General features: G+C 35.4%; 1 protein-coding gene across 2 annotated transcripts in view; it reads left to right on the top strand.

Moving 5' to 3' along the window:
- Positions 1-6,824: 6,824 nt before the first annotated feature.
- Positions 6,825-23,270, top strand: part of KLHL4 (kelch like family member 4) — a 51,071-nt gene continuing 34,625 nt past the window's right edge. The window contains exons 1-2 of one of the 2 annotated variants that reach the window (XM_026061262.1): positions 6,825-7,243; positions 16,794-16,796. In XM_026061262.1, coding sequence (XP_025917047.1) covers positions 6,825-7,243; positions 16,794-16,796 — 422 coding nt within the window. The remainder of the gene's footprint in view (positions 7,244-16,793; positions 16,797-23,270) is intronic. The other variant, XM_026061263.1, reaches the window with a different exon arrangement.

The following is a 23,270-nucleotide window of genomic DNA, read 5'->3' on the forward strand; positions in this document are numbered from 1 at the left end:
GTTGCAATCTGTAGTACAGTTTCCAGTTATCTGAGGAAGCAATTGAGTTTAAATGTGTGAACACTTTCCCTTATGTGGTTCATCTCTACTGCCTCCTTTAGTAGGAAGTATCAAAAGTAACCGATTGTCTGAAACTGATTTGCATTTGATGGGATTCAAGGTTTTCTTTTAAAAGAAAGTTGAACTTTCCTGCAGGTTTTAAATATAGCTATTTGTGTTTGTTTTTTTTTCATGTTCCTTTCTGTTATACAAAGTCACTGATGATAACTTTGACTCCTGTTAATGCTGTTACTGTGTTATGCAGATGTTTCCTGGAATATCTCTTGGACAAATGATAGATTAACAGGAGTTCTCTTGAAGTATTATTTTCAAAACAGTATAATGAAAATATTCAGCCTGTTCTCTTTATCTGGTCTCACATGCAATGCAAGTACACAGGCTGATACACACCCTGTGAAGACCCTGTAGATTACGCTGTTTGGGTAGATAGCTTACAGCTCTTCCACACACGACTATTTCCGTACCAAAGATCTGTACTTATGCAGATCTTAGGATGATATTTCCCCCAATTGCAAGCACTGCAGAGTATACCCTATTGATACCAGCTTGTAATTAACTTGACATTTAAAAAGTGTAATGTAATCAGATATCTTGAAAAATATCAGAAAACACATTCTTAACTTTCTGTGCTTAGCTTGCTTTTTTGATTTTATTTTTGTTAGGCTTTTTATCAGGTTTAATGATTTGAAGACCTTTTTGCACTTATTATATAGAAACCTAGATTTGGAATACAAAGGACATGCTTTCCCCAAATAACTGATGCTAATGGCAAATTCTTATTATTCTTATCCTCTGCCATATCAGAGAGATAGTTTATTTGTACCTTTAATCAGTTTTGACTGTTTTAGATATTCTTTCAGACTTATTAAGGTAGCTTGGTATTATTATGATTGTCCTTTCCCTTATCCTGCGTTTTAACTTAAAAGGATATTGCATCACTGTTACAAAGTTGCTTCCCGTGCAGACATTCTTCAGTTGTACAGTATGCTTTTGTTTGCCTTTAAACATGATTATTTAAAATGTTTTTGGTGCTTTGTTCACTGTAGATTTCTTTAGCTACACGTGAATCAGTGGATGTCCAATTCAGATTAGAAATACATGCTTTTGTATCCATTTTTAAAAAATATATACTTGGTACCAAGGACACTTGTTGATATTGGATACATGTCTAGAGAAAAAAAATGTGAGAAACATGGTTTTAACGTATATGCATTATGCCTTACTCAAACAAATACTTTCATTTGTCCTTTGAATATCTTACAGTTCTTGTTATTTAATGGCTTTTATAATATTAAATTTTCATCACTCAGTAATTTCTCTCATTTCAAATTTTATCCTATTATGATCCTATCAGAAGTCAAAGCATATCCATGCATCATTCGATTACTCTCCGTGCTCATTTTTCCTTTGGAAACAAAATGTCTCATTCAGCATACACAAATTTCCCCTATTTGCCTCAGTGAACTTAACATTGAAGATCTCTGCTCCAAAGATATCGTTGATTTTTTACCCTTGACTTTAAAAAAATTCAGCTTTTTTGGCCTGTCTCACCTCCAGCAAAGAACTACTTCATTAGGTCTTGCTAGTAATCTAGTCCCTGCAGTACTACTAGTTTCAGAGTCTGCAGATGGTATCTTTCTTGAATTATTCTGCAAGAAAGTTAGACGATTCCTTTTTATTATTCTTTGCTAAGCTTGTGGGAGCAGAGATAGATTTTTCTAACAGGCTTTTCATACAGGCACTGCACTATCACCTCAAGGCCAACAGAAAAAGAATAAGAAATAATTTGCTGTCTCTTTTTAGAGGAGGATAAATATTATATAACTGCATGAATACACTGCATTTACTCAAATTCTCAAAAAAAATTACTAAGGTGTTAATTAGAGAATACTGCCATTTCAAAATGCATTAGCAAACAATCCTTTCTTTAAGGTGTTTGATGGCAGATGAACATGAGAGGCAGCCATAGTTAAAGACAGAAACTGGTATTTCCAAAAGCTGTATTGGAAAACTACTTAAAACATGGTTTGTGAAAGAAAGAAAATTCTCAATTTCCTCTTATAGGTAGTTTATAAAAAAAGTGATTTTATAATTTGCTAATTCAAGAGCCTTATTAAGTATTTAGAGTTTTAATCTTAAAAGTATTATTAACACCTGTTCACACTCTTATTAATAGTATGTATCTTTCAAATTATCTGGAAGTGCAGCTTGTTTATACAAACGTTTTAAAATGATTCCTAGTTTCCTAGTCTACCATTGTATTTAGTACGATTTCCTAGTCTGAGCAAAGATCTTCCTCAAAAGCTTACTTCCTGCTAAAATAAATGGAGGTTTTTCAGAGAACATGGATTTTTTTCCCCCAAACTACAAGCAAGCCTCCTATGGGATGATCAGAAACATCAAACAATTAGAAATCCCCCACAACTGCAGGCAGTTATGCTTAGGTTCTGCTTCCAAATTGAAGGGTTTGGTTTTCTCATTTCATACCTGACAACAGCTTTAGTTTTACATGGCTCCACTGTAGTCACTAAATAAACATTTCAAGCATTGCCTGGCGCATCATCAAATCACAGAATAACTTAGGTTGGAAGGGACCTCTGGAGCTCATCTAGTCCAAACTCCCGCTCAAAGCAAGTCCAGCTAGAACAGGTTGTGCAGGGCCGTGTCCATTTGGGTTCTTACTGTCTCTGAGGACAGAGATGCCACAGCCTTTCTTGGCAACCTCTTCCCACCTGTTTGACCACCCTCACTTTTTTCTTATATCTAACTGGAATTTCCCGTATTCCAACTTGCATCTGTTGCCTCTTGTCCTATCACTGGGCACCTCTAAGCAGAGTCTGGCTCTGCTGTCTGTACTCTCCTGTTAGGTACCTGAATTCACCTGAATGCAGCAATAAGATCCCCGCTAAGCCTTTTCTTCTCAAGGMTGAGTAAACCCAGTTCTTGCAGCCTTCCATCAGGCATCATGTGCTTCAGTCCTCTCACCTCCTTGGTGGCCTCTGCTGGACTTGCCACAGTACATCTATGTCTTTGTTTAACTGGGGAGCCCAAACCTGGACACTGTACTCCAGATGTCTCACAACAGTCAAAATAGAGGGGAATAATCACCACTGGCTGAACTCTTGCTAATGCAGCCTTTGCTGTTCAACTTATTATCTACCAGGACACAGCAAAGCTGCTTTCTAGCCAGTCAGCACCCAGCATGTACTGCTGCACGGGACTGTTTCATCACAGATGCAGGACTTTGCGTTTGCCTTTGTTGGACTTCATAAGGTTCCCGTGAGCCCATTTCTCCAGCCTGCCAAGGTCCCTCTGAATAGCAGCCCAACCCTCTAGCATATCAACCACTTCCTGCAATTTGGCATCATCTGCATATCTTATGTGAGTGTACTCTGTCCCATTGTCCAGGTCAGTAATAAGACATTAAACAGCGGTGGCCCCAATATTGACCCTTAGAGATGCCACTAGTAACTGACGCTTTACATCTGCCCAAACATGTGCTAAGTAGGAAACAAAGTAATTCACAAACAGAAGTACATTCTCAAGTTAAATTCAAGGAATATGCTTTTAACGATAATTTGAAGTATAATAAGCCTTCTTCAAAAGGGATTTAAGGAAAGGAAATACCAACAGAAGCTTTGTGAAATGGTGAAAAACTGTGGGTTAAATATATCAGAGCTGCTGCTAAGTGGAACTGACAGAGCTGCTGGGATAGCTCAGTGACCTGATTAAGATAGTAGTGAGAAATCATGTTTTCTGTCCACTTCTACAGGATTTTATCATAAAATATTTTATTAACTTGGTACACATAGACACCTCTCTCTTAAAATAGATCTCAGATTGCCATGAGTTGAGGACTATATATAGATACCACTAAGTCCCATTACTTTTATGAAAGCAAATAGAGGAACATCCTCTTCAAAGGTGAAGAAACATTAAATATAATATAGTCACAGTGCAAGAAAAAAATACCGTAAACATTTCTGTCTCCAGAAATTTTCAGATGGTTACAACAAGTCATCATTAAAGTGAGAAGAGATCTTAGACTAACTTCTGGAGATATATAATTGTCTCTTTTACCCAACAGCATTTTCATTTATTCATTTACTCTCCATAAATTTGGTAAAAACCCCAAAGTTTGGAAGCAGCTTCTTTATTAGCTCATATTCTCAATAAGCTCAAATTGAAATCCCCTATTAAATCCCACATAGAAGCCTTTGTGTACCTTCTTAATATACCTTCTTAGAAATTGAACAAGTTTTCTAATTTCTATCCTTCCCTGTAACACTGAAAATGGAGTCTTTTAAGAATATATTTCATTAACATTTCCTTCTTTCATTTAAATTTCCAGTAAATAAGACACATAGGATTGTAAGAAAAGGAAGTGAAGACTATAATAAAGAGATCATGAGATACATATATATATATATGTTTCAAATATATTCGTACATAAGAATACACAGTTTGTCTTAGTGAATTACTGTTAAATGGAGTGCTGTATTATTTTTACAGGGGAATGGCACCAACTTGGGATGCCAGAACATGGCAATGTGGCAGTCTTTGCCACACTCTGTGTAAGTCACAGCAATGGGAAGAACAGTAGCAGAACAGAATGGTTGCTTGCATTGCAGCTGCTGAAACTCACAGTTTGGTGTCTAAGCAAAAGCTAGCTTTTGCTGGATGTTTGTGACTTTCAGCTGAAGCGGCTAAGGTACATGCAAGTTCTGACAACTGCTGTGAGAACAGGAACCTGTGGCAGAGGAGCGGGATCAGCAGTTGGAACAATCATATCAACGCACCGCGGCAAGGCTTGCCAGGGCTTGCATTTTAGCTCCCACAAACGGTTTATTCTCTCATGTAAGAAAGTGAGCTCCTACACCCTGTAGTCTTATTTGCAACCAAATTTCAACTACTTCTATCTGTCATTGGCACCTACCCTGCCATCTAAATCACATGTTAATGTACATTTTATTGTAATAGCTCAGCATCAATATTCTATGTAGCAATGAAGATATGTTGGTTATGCCTTTCAAATAATCCTCTTCCCTCAGCCTTTTATTTTCTGCCTTTTATGGCCAACTCTCACAGTTTTTCCTCTGTATAAAGTCTTTTCTTTCCCTCTGTGTATCTACGCTATGTAAAGAGCATAATTTCTTTCAACTATTTTACAGTTCCTTCCTTGTCCTTTCATTTATTTCATGTTCATCAGACCATGATATTTCATATATCATTTGCTTGAATCTCATGAATAGGATTGGAGTTTGAAAGCCAGCATAACTGCTATTGCTTTCCTAGTCCTCTCATTTTGCTTTTTCTTTCTAAAACTCTCACTTCACATTTCACTGTTTGCACTATATGCAGCCCAAAAAGAAAGCAGATTTCAGTCTTGGAAGGTTCAAAAACCCATTAGTGGAGTTAAAAAAAAAAAAAATCAGAAGAGACACACAGAGAAAAAGGAAGTTACTGTGGGAAGATTTGAAGAAGAGCTGTAAGAAGACATGCTAGAGAGGGGTACCTTCCTTTGCTTCCCAATCGTGTCTTACTGAATCTGTATTACAGCTTTTTTTTTTTTTTCTTTTTCTCTGCACATTGCTTGCAGTTTTGTAAATAATCAATAGCAGACAGTATGTGGAGAATGTAACACGAGAAGAAAATCCAGTCCATTTAATTATTTTGAATTTGCATGTCAAAACATTGTGTACATTATTTCAAAACACACAGTGAACAGTTCTCACAGCTCTGTGTAATAATGAACAGAGGAGAATAAATCTGTATCATCTTTAAATCTGCTGAAAACATGTTGCACTGTACACTACCAAAAGAAAGGGTTTTTTTTGTTTGTTTTTTTTGTTTTTTTTTTTTAATCACACTCTTTTCATGGATCGTGAGAAATTAAGAGCAGGATGGCAAAGGGTGTTTACACAGGCACTTAGCCAGGAAACACTGTGTTTTCCACAGATACAGTCATTTGGGGAGCACATCTCCTCTGATTTTTACAAGCTCTCTCTCTCTCTGTTCTCATACCCCTGCGATTATATCGAAAATTCTATCTGTAGATGAGAAAACACACACAGCTCTGCACAATGTATTCAAATGCTGCCTCTTTCTTTTAGGTAAGTACTACCACACTGAGGCCATTTGTAGGAATTTTACAGAGCAAGATAAACAAATGCAAACCTCTTAAGGAAACACATGAACTGCAGGATGATTTCACTGTGAATCGTTACCAAAAATCTGCGTAAGAACAACACAGAAGAATGCACTATAAATCTTACGTGAAATGCAGTACTGCGTATTAGCAAGCTTCAGGGAAAACCTCATGAGATAGAAAGTCTTATCACTTTATTTCTGTGTGCTTTCCTGCATCTTAAGTTGCAGTTTAAGATCCCTTAGGATCATGTGAGGCTAGGTTATATATTAGAGAGCTGTGCTATAGTGCCGTGAGTGTGTAAGCCTAGCAGCTGGGTAATGTTATGGTTGCTGCTTTCCTGTGCTAAGCTGATTTACTTGTTTAAGGTCTGACCTCATCATCCTGTCAGTATGGATTCCCACCTATACAGTTAGCAGCAGCTTAGCATCAGCTTGAGGAGCTTGCAGTATATTAATCAGAAGAGAGAGAGAGAGAGAGAGCTACCGGTATTTGTTCTTTTGTTGTCTTTTCTTAAGAAGAGGAGTTGAAACACAAGAGATAACAAAGAATCCATTTCCTTTCTGAAAGAATAGGCTTTTGTCTTTTTTTTTTCCCCCCTCCTCTCTCTGAAAAAATGTCAGTATCTGGAAAGAAAGAGTTTGATGTGAAGCAGATCCTGAGGCTCCGCTGGAGGTGGTTTAGTCACCCCTCGCAAGGCTCCACCGGCACTGGAGGCTGCCATCAGCAGGAAGGATATGAGCATAGAGGGACACCGGTTCAGAACAGGTTGAAGAACCACTCTCGGGACAGAAATGGGCTGAAGAAAAACAGCAGTCCTGTCCACCACAATATACTGGCACCTGTGCCGGGTCCAAACCCGGTGCACCACCGATCTATTCAAACCTGGCATCAACAAAATCTGATAGAACAGCTTCGATCAAATGAGGATATTCCCAAAACAAGCACAGAGGAAAACTGTGTCAAAGAAGATTCAAAAACCACACAGGAATTGCAGATGATCACAGAGGAAAATTCAGATGAATCTACAGAGAGGTAGGAGTTTTAAAGTTTGCACTTTGAAAACCATACTTCCATCCAAGTTATTCCCTAAAACCACCTCTGTTTTCACCTAGAATTCCTTCCTGCATTAAACTCACTTTATATATGTGCACACCCACACTCACATGAATAAAAACACATTCACATTAAAAAAAAAAAAAAGGAATATTGTCATGACCTTTTGATATCTTTGCTTAACATAGATCATTTCAGAACTATTCTCTAAAAATAAAATCTGTTTGTCAAATTTTCTCTATTACAGTTTACAGCATATTAATTTATTGACTTGATTTATTATACATAAGCACAATGAAAAAGTGAGCCTTCTGAAATACTGTCCTCATTCTGACGTTATCAATGGGTACAACTTTGACAAATGGGAACTGCTGGAGATGCACAAGCTGTGTGGTTGCCATCAGTCTGTCAGATTTCTCACTGTCTTTTATTACTGCCTTCTTGACAAATACAATTAACCTTGAACTAAGTGAAAAGGAGGCACCATTGCTTGATTTTTCAAAGGTTTATTTGAAATCATATTACTTTCACAGCTTGTTTAGCATACTAGGAGACAAATACTTTTTGCAAGGTCAGATAATAAAATATTACAGCTATGAGACCTTAAAGGTATAAGCACAAAAGATGAGCTATTTTTAAAAATGTTAACAAAGAGAACAAAAATATGAATACAAGGCATTTGATTAAACATGCCTTATGATTGTTTATGATTTTTTTCAAAATTGTTGTCAGTATTACTAGCTTGTATGGTAACAATTTTACTCCACCTTTATCCCACCTTAGACTCAAATTATGCATTTGTAATGTGATTATTTGCACCCATATGATGGGATTGCTATCTGTCTTTGGGAATAATTTAGGATATTTACATTGTACTTAAATACAAATCTATCTTACTTGAAGTTATAGTTTCTCTCAGTAAAACAAAGCTGACAGTTTGTGTATTTTTAGCAGTTGTTATTCTTCAAGTTGTGCATCTGGTATAGGGAACATCTGCAGTCTGAACAGCAGAAAATGCATTCCAAAACATCATTTTGAAAAGTTCTAGTAGTCAATTTGTACTACATAAATTCATTACAAAATAAAATTAATGAGGTAAGAATGTAATAGTTCTGTATGTTTACTACTGTACTGGTTTGTAATGAGTCAGAAACACACTCTTAGTATATTTTAAATGACAATACAAATTTCCTAAAAATATAAATTGGCAATTATAGGCACACATTAGAAAGAAAGCCAGTTTAATCTGAGGAAGATTAACGAACACTGAATTAACAAAATAACACTGTATCTATATCATGTAAAGAAGAAGAAAAAAGCATAATGCATTCAGTTTGGAAGGTATTAAGGTACTGTCTTCTAAAATAAGATGTGACATTTTTCTCCATCTATATATGGACTTTCTGCTAAGACCTCATGAAATTTTGTGCCTTCGTATTCATTCAAATCTAGGTTCTTCTCTTGAGTTGTTTAAATTTGCAGCTTTTTAGAAAAGTTTTGGGATGTATATATCTCATAAAGCATTGCTATATTCAAGTAAATGTATTTTTTGTAAAGTTATCAGTAGAAGCTTGTTATGCATGTTGTATGTTAAAGCCTATCATAAAGCATCTTAAAAGGTTAAATTTCTAAGAAATTCATTAAAAAGCAGTGAATTACTATGAGTTACACTATAAGTAAAATTTTATGTCAAGGAAATAAAATAGATCATTAAAGAAACTCTAGCTGAGCTCCAAGATCTTAAATATGTACCAAAAAAATTCTAAGTAAACCATCATTCTCCTCCCCTACAGCATCCAATGCAGGCCACACAAGAATTAATTTGTTTGGATAGGAATGAAATATAGGGCATGCTTTAGTCATAGCAAATAAAGAGAAGAAGCCTTACTTCTTCAGTAAAGGTTGCTGAATCTATTTTCATCTTTTTAGAACAATACCTCTTCTTGTACTTTTGAAATCATCCTTTTAAATCATACTGGGCCTGGTCCTTCTTTGAAAATTCCAGGTAGCCACAACTGATTTCAATCAATGGAGTCTGCAAGTGATTAACACCTCTGAAAAACCAGGCATTTACAGGATCACCTAACACCATCCTTCTACACTATTAAAGCCACAGCATAATGAACTTTACAATTATTGCAGCCATGTGTTCTTCCACATTCATTCCTGAGTACACCAAAGACAATCTCAAATAAACTTTGCTTTTATTCCATAAAAGAAATCATATCTTCAGACCACTCATCTTTAATCATGCCTGAGCTTACCTCTGCCTGAAGAAGCCCCATTTTTAGTTGGATGCCAAAGCAGCACAAAATGAGCACACTGCTATGTGAGTGCTTTGACATCAAAAATAGTGGTAAAGAATAGGAAATCATACAAATATCTCTATCATGAGCACACTATGAAAGCAATTTCTTTTAGCAGCCTAATGCTTCTTACCAGAAAGCTTTGGAAACAAGAAAACAATTTTCTTAATTTCTTCAGAAAACCTTGAGATGCCTTTTTTTAGAAACCTAGGAGTTATGCTTTCAGTGATGTAAATATAGCACACTGAGTTTTGATGAAATAAGGGTGGTTTACTAAGGAGGAAGCCTAAATGAGAAAGTTCCAAAAAATAGTTCCGTTATGAATATGCTATCATGAATACATTCACTTGATTCTGCTTTTTTAATCTTTGTTGGTACTCCAGTATCTGAAATAACTAAGGCAAGACTTAAAGAAATCCTTTCTATCAGTGAAAGGGATAAGTCTATTACATAATATGGACTCCCATCTGCACATAAGCTATATTTCAGGCATTTGTTGTTTTAATTCTGACAAACAGGCTTATTCCTGGATGATATCCCATGACACCCGACAAAGTAAATGAGAGCTTGAGTGCTCAAAACTCATTAGTTTTTTACTAATAGTAGCCAATGAAAATGTGACCAACCAATACCTGCTGGGTGCATAAAGAAAGATTGCTTATTGGCACAAGATTAAGTAAAACTGTGTCAGTATGCAAAGCATTGCAATCACATGACAAGTGAAAGTATGCAGTGGGGGCTCTTGGATTTGTGTGAACCTTATTTGACAGAAGTCTATAGTGGAAAATGGGCTATGCAAAAGAAAAACCTCAATTCCTAAGAATTTATGGATCAATCTCTAAAATTTCTTTAAGGATTTCTAAGTTCTCCAAAAATCATAAATAGTGAAAGGTCTCCCAGCATGTTTGGGGACCTTCTTATCAATTGTTACTAGGGGAACATCCTCAAGAGAGATCAGTTGATCTTCTGGAAGCATCTAAAATGATTGGTCTTACTGGTTATAAGGAAACAATTATTCTTATGAGAGTTTCATCTGTAGTTTTGAAAAAAGCCTAACAGTGGGAGACAATACCTTTCATTGACCTGGTCTGATTCTCATCAACCTACTGCTTGAATGAGGATTAGGATCTGTTCACAGGTGAAAAATGGAGAAAACAGCAAAATAAATAAAAGATCTTAGTATCTATTCAGTATTTGCACACTATTTCCCACTGTAAAACATTATGGTATTACTGGGCTGATAGTACAGCTAAACCTGCAGAGAATGGCCATGCAAATAAACAGCAAAAATGTTCAAAGATTTTCGGTTTGATTAAGATAGTAGGAGCTTAAGTGATCTCTGAAACAACGCATGGTAAATAAACTGTGAACTGCTACTGGTTGAGAAGCGATGATTGTGAATTTTGTGCACCTTAGATAGTCTGTTGGTGATCATCTTGGGTCTTCTCCGTCTTATCTGGAATCTGTTGAACTTTAATCTTCTCCATCATGGAGACCAAAATTCCTGAAAGTAGGCCTCATTTCTTTCAAAGAAAGTTTTCTGGCAGTGTTCCAGAGACATCAAAGAAAACTCTGAGGATTTGATTGCTGGATTTTGTTTACTGGTATAAAAAAACTTTGTTCTTGTGCATAATACACAAACACACACTTGTGCACACAAATGGAGAAAGCACTGATACCTCCTAAGAACAATAATCCTTGATATTGAATTATATTGATTACTTCTGTTGATTAAATTCTGGGCTCACAAGCATGTCTATATAAACCTCTTGTTTTTCTTTGTTTCTTTTAATATAGTATATAATAATTTGCATAAGTGTATGTATTATGCATTAGTCATATTTTATTTTGTTTCCCAAAATATTTCCTTACATTTATAGCATACAGCATATACCCACAGTTCTAGATATATCCTCTATTCTATATGACACCACTCACAACTGTTTAATTGAAGTATTTAGTGGAAACTCAGTTTTTGTAAATATGCACCCTATGCCTAGTATTTGCATTATGCTACATCGTCACATCAATTTAAGCATGCTTGCTGGGAAATATATTATGATTCTATTGGTGTAGTATTAAAAAAAGCCCAAGACCATGTGCACTGGTAAAGTATGTCTACCTCTTTTTCTAGTTGCCCAAAGACAGATTTCAGGAATGAATGTAGCATCTGTCATATTTCTCTTATGCGTTTTTCTGCTTGAAAAGTTGCCGACTCTAGTTTTGCTAAACATACATGCTTTCTAATTTTCCATATGAGAGAGAATATACTTCTAATTTGTTTTAGTGGAATCTTTCTATGCCATAATCCAAGCAGTTGTTCATGATGTAGAAGGAGGAGTATCCTCTTAATTGAAGCAGTGCATTTTCTATAGTTTCTATTTATGAAGTTATATTATTTTGGTTTCCCTTGCCCTCTCTGACATACACATAAATGCACACATATATACACAACTGTTTCACATATTCCCTATAACAGGGGTTTCCCAGAGTTCTTTCATCTTTATTTCCAGTAGCAGATAATAGCCTTGGCTCACATTTTAGGGTGAAATAAAGGTATGTAAAAGAAAAAAAATACCCTTTTTATTGTTGCAGCATCCCAAGAGACTTGGAGAGACTGGAACACTGAAGAGGTGGAAATGAATAAATCAGTGAGCAGTGCCTGACCCCAATTTCTTGCCTATGCGATGCCATTTTTTTCTCAGCTGATGTGGCACAGGCCAACGGCACATGCGGTCATGTTTCCTTTTGCTGAGCGCTCTTTTGGGGAGAGTCATTACACTATGGCTTTGTCATGCCCTCTGAGGTTTATAACAGATATTCAGTGAATGTTAATGTTCAGTGCAACATGATGTCTGCTTTATTTTTCAATACAAAACTTCAGTTTCAAAAAATAAAAAGGGATAATTTCCCTGGTGGAAACAGAACATACGAATTATTCCATAAAACCATTGGTCAAAACAGATTTTTTTTTTCGCATTAAGACTACAGTTCTGTGTACCCAAATAAACAAAGTACTACGCCTGATTCATGAGAATGATTGAAAATGAATGACAATGCATCAGTTTTCCAATTTTACCTGGTATATGAATGTACCATGATGTATCCTTTGCAGAGAAGATAATAAAGGACTGCATGCAGAGTAGTACATCATGACAGTATTTCCCCCTCCTGAATAAGAAATCAGTCTTGTAAACTATGTCTGATGCCTAAGGTAAAAGTTTAGAAATGAGTATTCCATCTTTCAGTCTTTTTTCAGAAATCTTATGTTACAGAACTTCTATCATTTCCATTTCTTGTCTCCTGACACTCTCCAGGATGTCTGTCTACTTTTAGTGCTGTGGTCAGAACTGGATACATTCTGGTTAAAGCCTGACAATTCTGGAGTAGAGGGCAGGATTACTTACATATCATTCTGACTAAAATCCCATTTGAATATCCTATTTGGTGTTTTTTGTCAACAACATGATGTCATTGCTTATAGCTGGTTTGTGATTCATCATAGCTCCCCTAACCTTTACTGAAGCCCTGTTCCCTAAACCACCTGTACATTTTTGCACTTATTTATTCCTAAATATAGTTTCCTAAACATAGAAGAATCTGCATCCTCATGCATGCAACATAAAAAATTGAGTAACATACAAATCCAATAATATAAAAATAGTAGGGATTTCACTGAATTGTATGCCATGCATGGACTTTTTATGTATGTAACATTAGCTATAACTAGATAACCCTAGACCTAACAATGACTTCCAATAAGCATATTTTCAGTTAGGATATGATCACCTTGAAGAATATGATCAATATCATCCCAATGCACATGAAAGTCTGAAAAGTTGATGTGCATACTCTACCATTTAAAGGAAAGGCAACAATCCACGTTTTCTTTAGCTCCCGTCTCTCATGCACATGCTGACAGGAGATTGCACTATAGTAAGTTAGTGTTTATGTTTTATTTATACCTCTGTACTGCATAAAAGATATTTCATGCTTTAAATGGTGTATATGATCCAGTCCTACACAGATTCAATAGTATGCATATAACATTATGTGCAAGCATAACTTTTTCTTGCACTGTGTCCAAAAGTTACCATACATCCTCAGTATTTCTACATGAAATAAAATCAACTAAAGGATATTATTAAAGCATCTATATGTGATGATATAAGTAGTAACATTTTAATATTTTTCTACACTATTGCAATCTCACAACCATATTATACAAGAAAACAGAAGATCAAAAGAGAAAAGATCTGTTTCCAAATGTTTGATTGTCTACATTTTAATACACATTTCAGATTTTTTTATTTTTAAAACTTTCTCTTCACAAGAGCAGCCTGTCTATATACTCTGAGCCAGAACTTGCTTACTTATTTGCTTTAAAATTTACAACAATTAAATTCATATTCAGCAATATATTTTAAAAAGATGATTCTATGTCAGTCTACTATGGATTGCTGAAATGCTTCATTACTACCTCAGGGACAAGCAAAAACTAATTGTCTACTAAAGATGACCTTTAACTAAAGGTCAAAAAATGAATTTAAAACTGGGGACATTTAAAATGGGTCATAGATATTGTAGCTGATCTCTCTGAAGTGATGCTTTGTACAGGTCATGTGGCATTTCAATATTTTAAAGGAGTGAAAGAGAAGTTGGCAGCTGGGGAGCAGCGATGACGTTCTGGGCAGTGATGGTTGATGAACACCCTATTGGCATCAATGAGATGCTGCATCTGCTGGTGCCAGAGTTTACTTTAGCTTTACTTATGAATTGAACAATGCACATATAGCACATGGGCTAATTAGTAAAATTAAGCTGAATTTTAATAGCATTTTACTTTAATTCATTCTCAACTGGACAAAAAATACAGGTGAGAGTAACCAGGAAAGTTTTCCTTTGATATCCAATGTTTACTAAGTGTGGAAACATTGGGAAGTTACAGTAAGTGGCATCTGATGCAGAATTAAAATTTAAGAGCGGATTTACCTTTTGCATAGAAGTGGATAACGTGCAAGGAGGCAAAGGACTTTTTAGGTGAAGGGGGAATGTAATGAACAATGTTGAATAAAGTTATTCAGACAAAATAAACGCTGTTGCCTCATACAAAGGCTCCTAGTACAGAAATTAGAATCAATATGGCTCAAATGCATCCTCAGCAGATTTTATTTCTACTTTGTCCTTCTACTGTGACATCTTGTGATGAACTTGAAAGGGCAAAAACTACGCGAAATTAAAGTGGGCTGAAAGAGTTATTAAAGACTAAAGGAAGAAATTGGTTTGCATTTTGAAATGCATTTTATGTTTAGTTTCTGGATGGAGTAGATATTTATCCAAAACAATCTTTTTCATAACTACAAAAATAGAATCATAGAATAATTTAAAACTGAAAGGACCTCTGAATGTCATATAGTCTAACACCTCCTCTTAAAGCAAGCTACGGTGAGAAATAATATGACTTATAAAAGCACAGAATATTTTACAGGCTTATATTTAACATGCACAGCTGTCATAAATGAAGTATCACAGGCAAGGGAGAAAACCTACCATTTAATACTAATTTAAGAAACTATGACCATTCTACCCATTTCAAAACAATTTCTTTATGATTCAATTATCTTCTCATTTCCACGTGGCTTGCTCTTAGCAAAGACAGGTGTTAAATTACTTTTTAAAGAGTTATTAGTTTTTAAAATCATTTCTTAATGTCTCCAGAAAGAAGTTAAGGATATGATTAAACACATGTGACATGCAGAGCAGTAAGACTGTTTTTACAGACATACTGAGCATATGCAATTTTGAAATCAACAGGAAATTGCATGATTGCTCAAGCATTTTTTAAAAAAGGGAAGAGACATGGGCTCAATTTGAAAGCTACCGCTAGAAAGGACTTTGAAAGAAAAGGACAGTTTATTTTCACAATTGTTTTGTGGCTGAATTGTTTGCTTCTGAACTATATGAAATACTGTGACCAATGAGGAATATTACTAAAATCTTTCATGTTTAAAGAAATACAGGGATATGTTTGTTATAGTCAAACAGCTAGAGTAAGCCTAATACATACCAATTTGATTTGGCTCCTTTCATTCTGCTAGAAAAAATTAATGATACTATATTTAGAGAATGACCATTTCAGGTGATTTGATGAAGAATATGGCTTGTTTATAATAACTGCAGGTATATGGGCCAAATGAATGCAAAAATCATGCTAAGGTACTATCCAGATTCACAAAATGATCTTAAGGGAAGTACAGGGAGTAAACATAAAAAATAATCTAGAAACAAAAACGATAACAAAATTTCTTCCTGTGAGGAGTCAGACTCCACCTCAGCTATGCTGGCAGGAGAACTTGTCACTCAGCTCTGCCAATGAATCTTCTTCCAGTGCGCTCCCTCCTCCCCTTTGCCAGGAAATGCTCTGTTAGTCAAAACACAGTTCAAAGCTAATTAAAACAGCTAGAACAAGATCTTACAACCTGGCTCTTCCTAAGAATTGTGCCTGTGCAACAATAGTTTGCATAAAACATCTTCCATTTAATTCTTGTAACAGTTCTCCTTCTATACTATGAGTCAGGATATTTCACTAAAAATCTGTCTACTGCTCATAAGTAAAAAGGAAGATAACTAAAGGTATTTAAAGCAATACCCTACCTTGTAGCTGTTACTTCATTTGAGGTTTAAATATATGATACAGTATTTAAATGACTACAGTTTTAAAAGGTTTGTCAAGAAATAGGTTACTGTATCCTCATATTGTGTTCTACAGTTGCATGAGATGGCCTTATTTAGAAATGAAACAATATATGATGTTTCCTTCATCATTTGCTGAACTAAAACCCATTTAGACTAAACAAACATATTCATTGGAAAAGAGAGCAATGAATGACATGCAATTCCTTTTTCGGTTTTCCTATGTATATTTTGAAAAAGTTTGGGCAAGAATCTAGAGATCTTACCTGTATATTAATATTCGATTTAATCAAATTCAAGCTCTGTCAGCCACCTTTTAATTTTTTAAATATATGACTTTATGACTAGTTGCATTAGGATCTGAAATTCATGATCCATGGGTTCTATTTCAGAAATAAACTCAGAGGAATCACTTAGTCTCTTGGTATCATAGTTTACTCATATCCCAGAATCACAGAATAATTGGGGTTGGAAGGGGCTGCTAGAGATCATCTGGTCCAACCCTCCTACTCAAGCAGGGTCACCCAGAGCAGGTTGCCCAGGACCATGTCCAGTCAGGTTTTGAATATCTCCAAGGATGGAGACTCCACAGCCTCTCTGGGGACCTACTCCAGCGTTCACCCACCCTCAAGGTAAAGATGTGCTTTATTGTGCTCAATGGAATTTCCTGTGTTTCTGTTTGTGCCCTTTGCCTCTCTTCCTGTGAGGGTGTTAAAGATAGGTCATGTTAGAAATAAGTATTTGATATCTGCTTCCTAGGGACAGAATAAGAACTGATCAACCATAATTTTCTGCAAAGTGCTACTAAAATGCAAAACAATACATGTATGTTGTGACTGATGCAGTGTACTATATAGCTGCACGGCTTTTCTGCTTATAACAATAATTATCACAAAAATCAAAGGTTACTACTTTAACTAAAAGTTTTCTGTTACAACAAGCAGATGCAAACACCAGTATAGTTACTACAAAATGTTTTGAATGACCAACGTAGATGGGATACATTAGAGAAAATGGACAGGCACTGTCATGATTTGCTATGCTTTGGTTTACCTGATAAATTAGAAGTCAAAAGGGAGGCATTCTTGCAAGACTTGAGTATTTTCAAGCCTGTTCATTTTAATAAAGGTGGAGAAAATGAAGAACTTTTTGGAACTGGGCAATATACCTTGATTTAAATGGAAATCATGTGCAAACCACTAAGAAATCCTAGGAGTTGTAGAAAAGCTATTTTAAGCTATTACATATGATTGCGTTGCTAGGGAAACCTCTTTTACAGTGTTCACTTAGCACAGATGCGTAGGAAAGCTCTGGGTCTCTATGTCATATCATTTTAGAATGCTTTAGAATGTGAAGAAACAGAGATGCACATGTACGCATATGCAGAGAGGACAAAAATACCTCCACGGTTTTATCTTAGTCATGTTCTATGTCTTCACTAGAAGTTTTTCCATTTCTGCCATGGCCACCGTGATAAAGCAAAAGCTTTGCAATTAAAAACTTCTGTTTCCAGATGAGGATGTTTGTTCAAATATTACCTTTGGTTTTGATCCATTTGAGTTCACATTTTAAATAATCATCTGTTTGGGACAAAAGACTTGCCTTTGTTCTATATTTAATGTAGTGAATGTGGCAGGAATAAGTCGAGATCTGGTGGTGCCATTTCTGGCCCACTGTTTTGACAGATGCGGCTTGTCAAAGCATGTTGTGTAGCCTGCTCTATGCAGACTCTATTGGACATGTTCTGCATTCTCCCTTTACCTCCTTACTACCCATGGAGCTGACAAACTGTGTGGCAGTCTACCATGCAGTCTATCGTGATTAGAGACCAGCCCGTCTCTCTGTTGAGCAGACAAAAGGGCTCAGGTCTTTTCCACCAACACCTCTTCCAGGGTATACATTAACTATTCCAACCTCTTCCCAGCTGTGGGTAAAGTTAGCTCCAAGCAAAGGTATAGCCTTTTCTTTTTCAGAGAGCTACAGCTCCGGAAATCTAGAAAACAAAGGATTTAAATGATTGAGAAATAATTCATTTTTCAAATCCTATAATATTTCAGTCTCTTGACTTTTAGTGACCTTCTTTATAATTTGTGGAATTGCTTATTATTACTATATAGCATTATTTACTGTTGGTGCAGATCCAACTACAAAGAACGTGCATTCTCACTCTGTCTATACAAGCAAGGTACTTCAAAATGGTAGTAATACAATTCATGAATTCAGCTATGTGCATCGCAACCCCCTTGCAGGCTGGGCCTGCAAATCCATGCAGAATCATATTTTGTGATACAGTCACATCACAGGTATATAGCTAGTCCTAAGAGTATGCTGTGAACTCAGGAAACAGCATTTGAAAGGTTTTTTATTGGACCATATGGCATGCCAGTAACCAGTGTTTTGAGTACTGGAGTTCTAAGAGATCTTGAAACATTTACTTACAAGTTAAGAATGGTTTTTAGTTTGAACCTTCCTCAAAAAACCCCCCAGAAAATAAAATCTACCAGAAAATTGAGCTCATCTAAGAATGTCCTCACACCATTATGCGCTATTAAAGGTTCTTTGGTATTATTTGTTCAATTTAGAATATAAAGAGTAAAGCAAAAAGACACTTGCTGTTAAAGAAGATCATGAAGATCTTAACTGAACTGAAAATGTTATACTGTTTGGAATTACATTTATAATGGATATCTATTGAAGTAACCAAACATTAATAAGTATAGAACCCAAACATGCCACTGTTGCCTATTTGTGAACTATAGTGATATTAAAATATTGCTGGATAACAGAAGAGAAAGAAAGAGATACCAGGTTAGACATCTGTAGATTCTTAGAATCACCAAAATAAGTTTAGGCTAGGTTAGGAATAGGCAGGAATTGATTCTCACTATAAAGTAATCTAATTGGAGTAATGAAAATCATCATTTAATTTGGACATCATACCACAGTACTACATCAGCTTTAATTCAAAACATAGKTAAACATTGAACCATGATTGTAAGAGTTTTAAGTCAAACATAAATAAGTATCTTTTAGCACAATACTTTGTTAAAAGCATTTAAGGATGGAAATGTTTGTTCTGAGTCATGATTTTTAGTTTCACATAGGGCATTCATAGAAGAYTGACTCCAGTCTATCCAGCTGATCATTCATCTTACAGAAAACCACATGTAAAGCTAGAAATTCCCTTCTATGCCATTACTTACAAAAAAATCACACTTCTTCTGCATGCAAGTTCAGTGGCTTAGAATGGACTTTTGAACTTTCTGTCTGAGATGCTTGACCTAGTAAAATCATTCAGCAGTATAGCCAGTTCAGTCTCTGGATATATCTTGTCACAGGAGATTTACAAACTGTCTAAGACAGCTTCCTGGGAAGTTACAGCCTTGCAACCATGCAGGAGTCAGACTGTTCAATCGGAACAGAATGAAGGCAGTGAGAGAAGGACACAAAGAAACAAGGTTGTTAGACTAATTTTTTGTCTTTGTTTGTTTTTTTCATTCAGTGAAAGGTTCCCACATTCATCTATAAAGAAATTTAGAGTGGCTTTCAGCTATAATATGCCAATAAAGTTGCTCAGCCTGAAGCTCCCATGAGATGCCTCAAAACAAGAGAGCTCAAAACGTGCTTCTCACTTCCTCTTCAGAGAAATTCAATATGTAGCTCAATTACTAGTTAGCTGTTTAAATTAGAGCTTCGTTACACTGTTTCACTTAGGTTACAGTGAATTCAAACCCGAATTAACAAAAGCGCGAAGTCAGGACCAGAAGCACAGTGTAGCCTGCTTAGGCAGTAAAGTGGTAACGCTCTTATATATTTACTAATATTCTCTGGACTGACTTTTATTTGGACATCTGGAAGTATTTCCTTATATATTTTAAACAAAATATCATGTTAATACCTAATTGTGCGTTTTCATGAGTTTTTTTCTTTTAAGTCTCTACAATTCATAATATATCCTTTGTGTCCCATATGTCAAACAATTAAATAAAAAGGCCTTTATTTCATTTCTGCTGGCTACCACTGTTACATTTCATAAATCAGTTGATGGTAAACACTTCACAACTTTTTTTTTAATCTTTCCTAATAAGTGACATTCAATCATAACCATATTTAAAAATAATTTTGAAAAAAATATAGCTGAAAAGTGGAATTTCTAATTTCTAAATTTCTAACTTTCTCATCTGTTACTTTTTTCTTCTATAAGTTGTTGTCATCTTTTTGATTATCCTAAACTCCATATATTCTCTCTTGAAAGCAAGAGTAGCTTGCAATATAGAATATTTGGCTCAAAAGGAGAAAGACTTGCAGTATATGAAGGAGATCTGTCCACTCATGGCGAGGTAGAAAGGGTCTTGACCCTACAAATACAGTTTTGAGTTTGCCTGTTCAATTTAATGAATCAATATTTCTCATTGAATTTGAAGGGAACATCAATTTCTTCAATAAAGAGGTGTTCAATAGGTAGTGTCCAGAAAAAAGCGAGCAAAAAACGCTGACCTGCACTTAAAACACTTTACTAACACTTATTTTATTTTCTCTCTGGTGGAAAAATGGTGAACAGGAACATAATAGAATATATATTATGACAAAGATTACACCACTAACAGCAGCTTCTCCAGGTCATAAGAGAAAACTGTGTGAGAAACTGAGCAACCTCTCAAGAGGTCGTGATAGTTTCCAAAGAGGAGAGTATCTCTTCAACAGCTTTAATCAATTGTCTTAAATCAGTTCTCGGTTCTCTTAACTTCTCTGAGGCTAAAAAATTTAACCTCAGAAAAATGTTGAAGTTAGAGGAGCTCAGCTTTCTGTGGCTGAGACTGTTCCATATACCTGATTTTCTTTCCCATGATACCCCAGTGGTAGAGCAGCACACACCTTGGCAATGCTTCTCAAAATTTAGCCAATCTTGTTTCACACAGTTAGAACTTTGCTTAGGATCCTCAATTCTGCTCTGCATTTTTAATGTTTCATTCCATATCTTGAGTACATATATTAAAATTAAGTTCTTTCAAAAACATTTCAAAATGAAAAAATATTGTTCCTAATTCTATATAAATGAGTATTGCACTTTTTTTTCCTCCCCTTGATAAATTTTTTCTGGGCAACCTTTAAAAAATTAGCTGGTAAACAGATACGTGTTTACAAAAAAGATATTTAAAGCCTTTTTTCTCTCCAAACCAGAGATTTGGAATCCCCATTAAATATACTATTATCACTTTCGAGTTTTTCAAATTACTAAGTGTTGCAGGATCACAGGATAATTCAGGTTGGACAAGACCTCAGCAGGTCTCTAGCCCAGCTGAAAGCAAGGTCAGCTGTGAGATCAGATCAGGTTCTTCAGAGCTTTACCCAGTCTGGTCCTGGAAACCTCGAAGGATGGAGACTGCACAACCTCTCTGGGCATTTTGTAAAGCTGATTAAAATGAAGAAGCACTGTGACTGGTGAACGGACTTAAGGTGTAGATTAATCTTGGGACTACATTTTCGCTGAAACAATGTAAAGCAATCTAAATAATCAATTCCATTTTCAGGAGTCAGAAAACAAATCGAAGCAAAGATTTGTCTTTTCTATAAAGATTAGCTATGCTAGCATATTATCATATGCTTCATTCTGTTGTTACTATATTACAACGTCAGCAAGAGAAGTGATACATATTTTATTGAATAAATGATAAAATTGCTCTGTTAGTTTTTATAAGGTCATATTATAATGTGATTTTGCCTCCCTCCACCCTAGAATAGTGAATACTACAGGCACCTCAAGGAAACTATTCCAAAAAAGAAAATATAAGGAAATGCCATCCCCTGAACAAAACACTCTCTACTTCTCTTTGAATTGGGCAATACTACCCTTCAATTAATGTACGGAATAACTGTGCATACAGTCCTCTTCTCAGCAGCCATTTCTTAAGCTCCTTTCTGAAGCATAACACTAGCTCTTTGACCTTTTTCTAAAGTGGGGCCCTACTGAAATCTGTCAGCTGCAAGTCTATTCTGTGGATTTCCAACTTTATAACAAGTGTGTTTTAAAACTTGAAACTACAACTCAAGGATTACTATTAATAAGGAAAATTCTGATCACCTAACTTTTTTAATTCAGTATTTGTCCATCATTACTCCTATTTTAAAGTTCTAGCAGCTGACTAATATGTAGTACTAGTACCTTAGCATTCTTCAATAAACACAAATAAAAATAATCTAATTTGGTTATTGCCAACGCATTTTTACAYTCTGAATCACTTAGATCATACATCTAATTTCCTTCAAAATCTGCACATACATTCAAAATAGAGTATTGTAATTTTTAGGCTTTGATGACAACCTGGGCCAAAATATACATTACAGAGTTTAGATCTTAGTTATTATTATATACTTTCTAAGAAGGAAAAATATGACCTCACTAAAATAAACCCTCATTCTTTTTCACATATAAGCTGGACTTATGTTTCAGGATGGGTAAGCAATCTTATGCTAATAAGTATGAAATACCTTTCCAGTGACTTCCTGTAAGAAGGTTTTTGTGGTCTTATTTACATATCTATAAAACTACGGTATGCAATTGATTTGGATGGATCAATTCATTTCAAATTGTAGTATAAGCCTTGCCAGCAATTAAGAAGGTGCTTTCCTTTCCTAAAATACCCTTTAATGGCTGTTACAGTTTATAATTAAGAATACCTTTTTGTTTGTTTTAATAGTCTCTCTTAAATTGTTTCAAAATATACAGTATTTTCAGCTACAGGACTTAAAAATAAAGCTTTCAATATGGAAACGTTCACTAGTTCTTGAATCTTCCATGTCTTTGCATCAAGAATAAAAAAGATAATGCAACAGGATTACAGGTTATTCCCTGACACCATTGCTACTATGACAACAATGTATAATTACCACAGGACATAACAACCTTCTATATAAAACAGCACCTCACTCTACAGAAAAAAAGGTGTGTCAGCACATCTCCCTCCTCATCCTGATTAACCAAAATCTCCTCCAGACACTCCTTTGTT

Source organism: Apteryx rowi, unplaced genomic scaffold (genome assembly GCF_003343035.1).
Source record: "Apteryx rowi isolate R43461 unplaced genomic scaffold, aptRow1 scaffold_179, whole genome shotgun sequence".
Classification (NCBI taxonomy): Eukaryota; Metazoa; Chordata; class Aves; order Apterygiformes; family Apterygidae; genus Apteryx; species Apteryx rowi.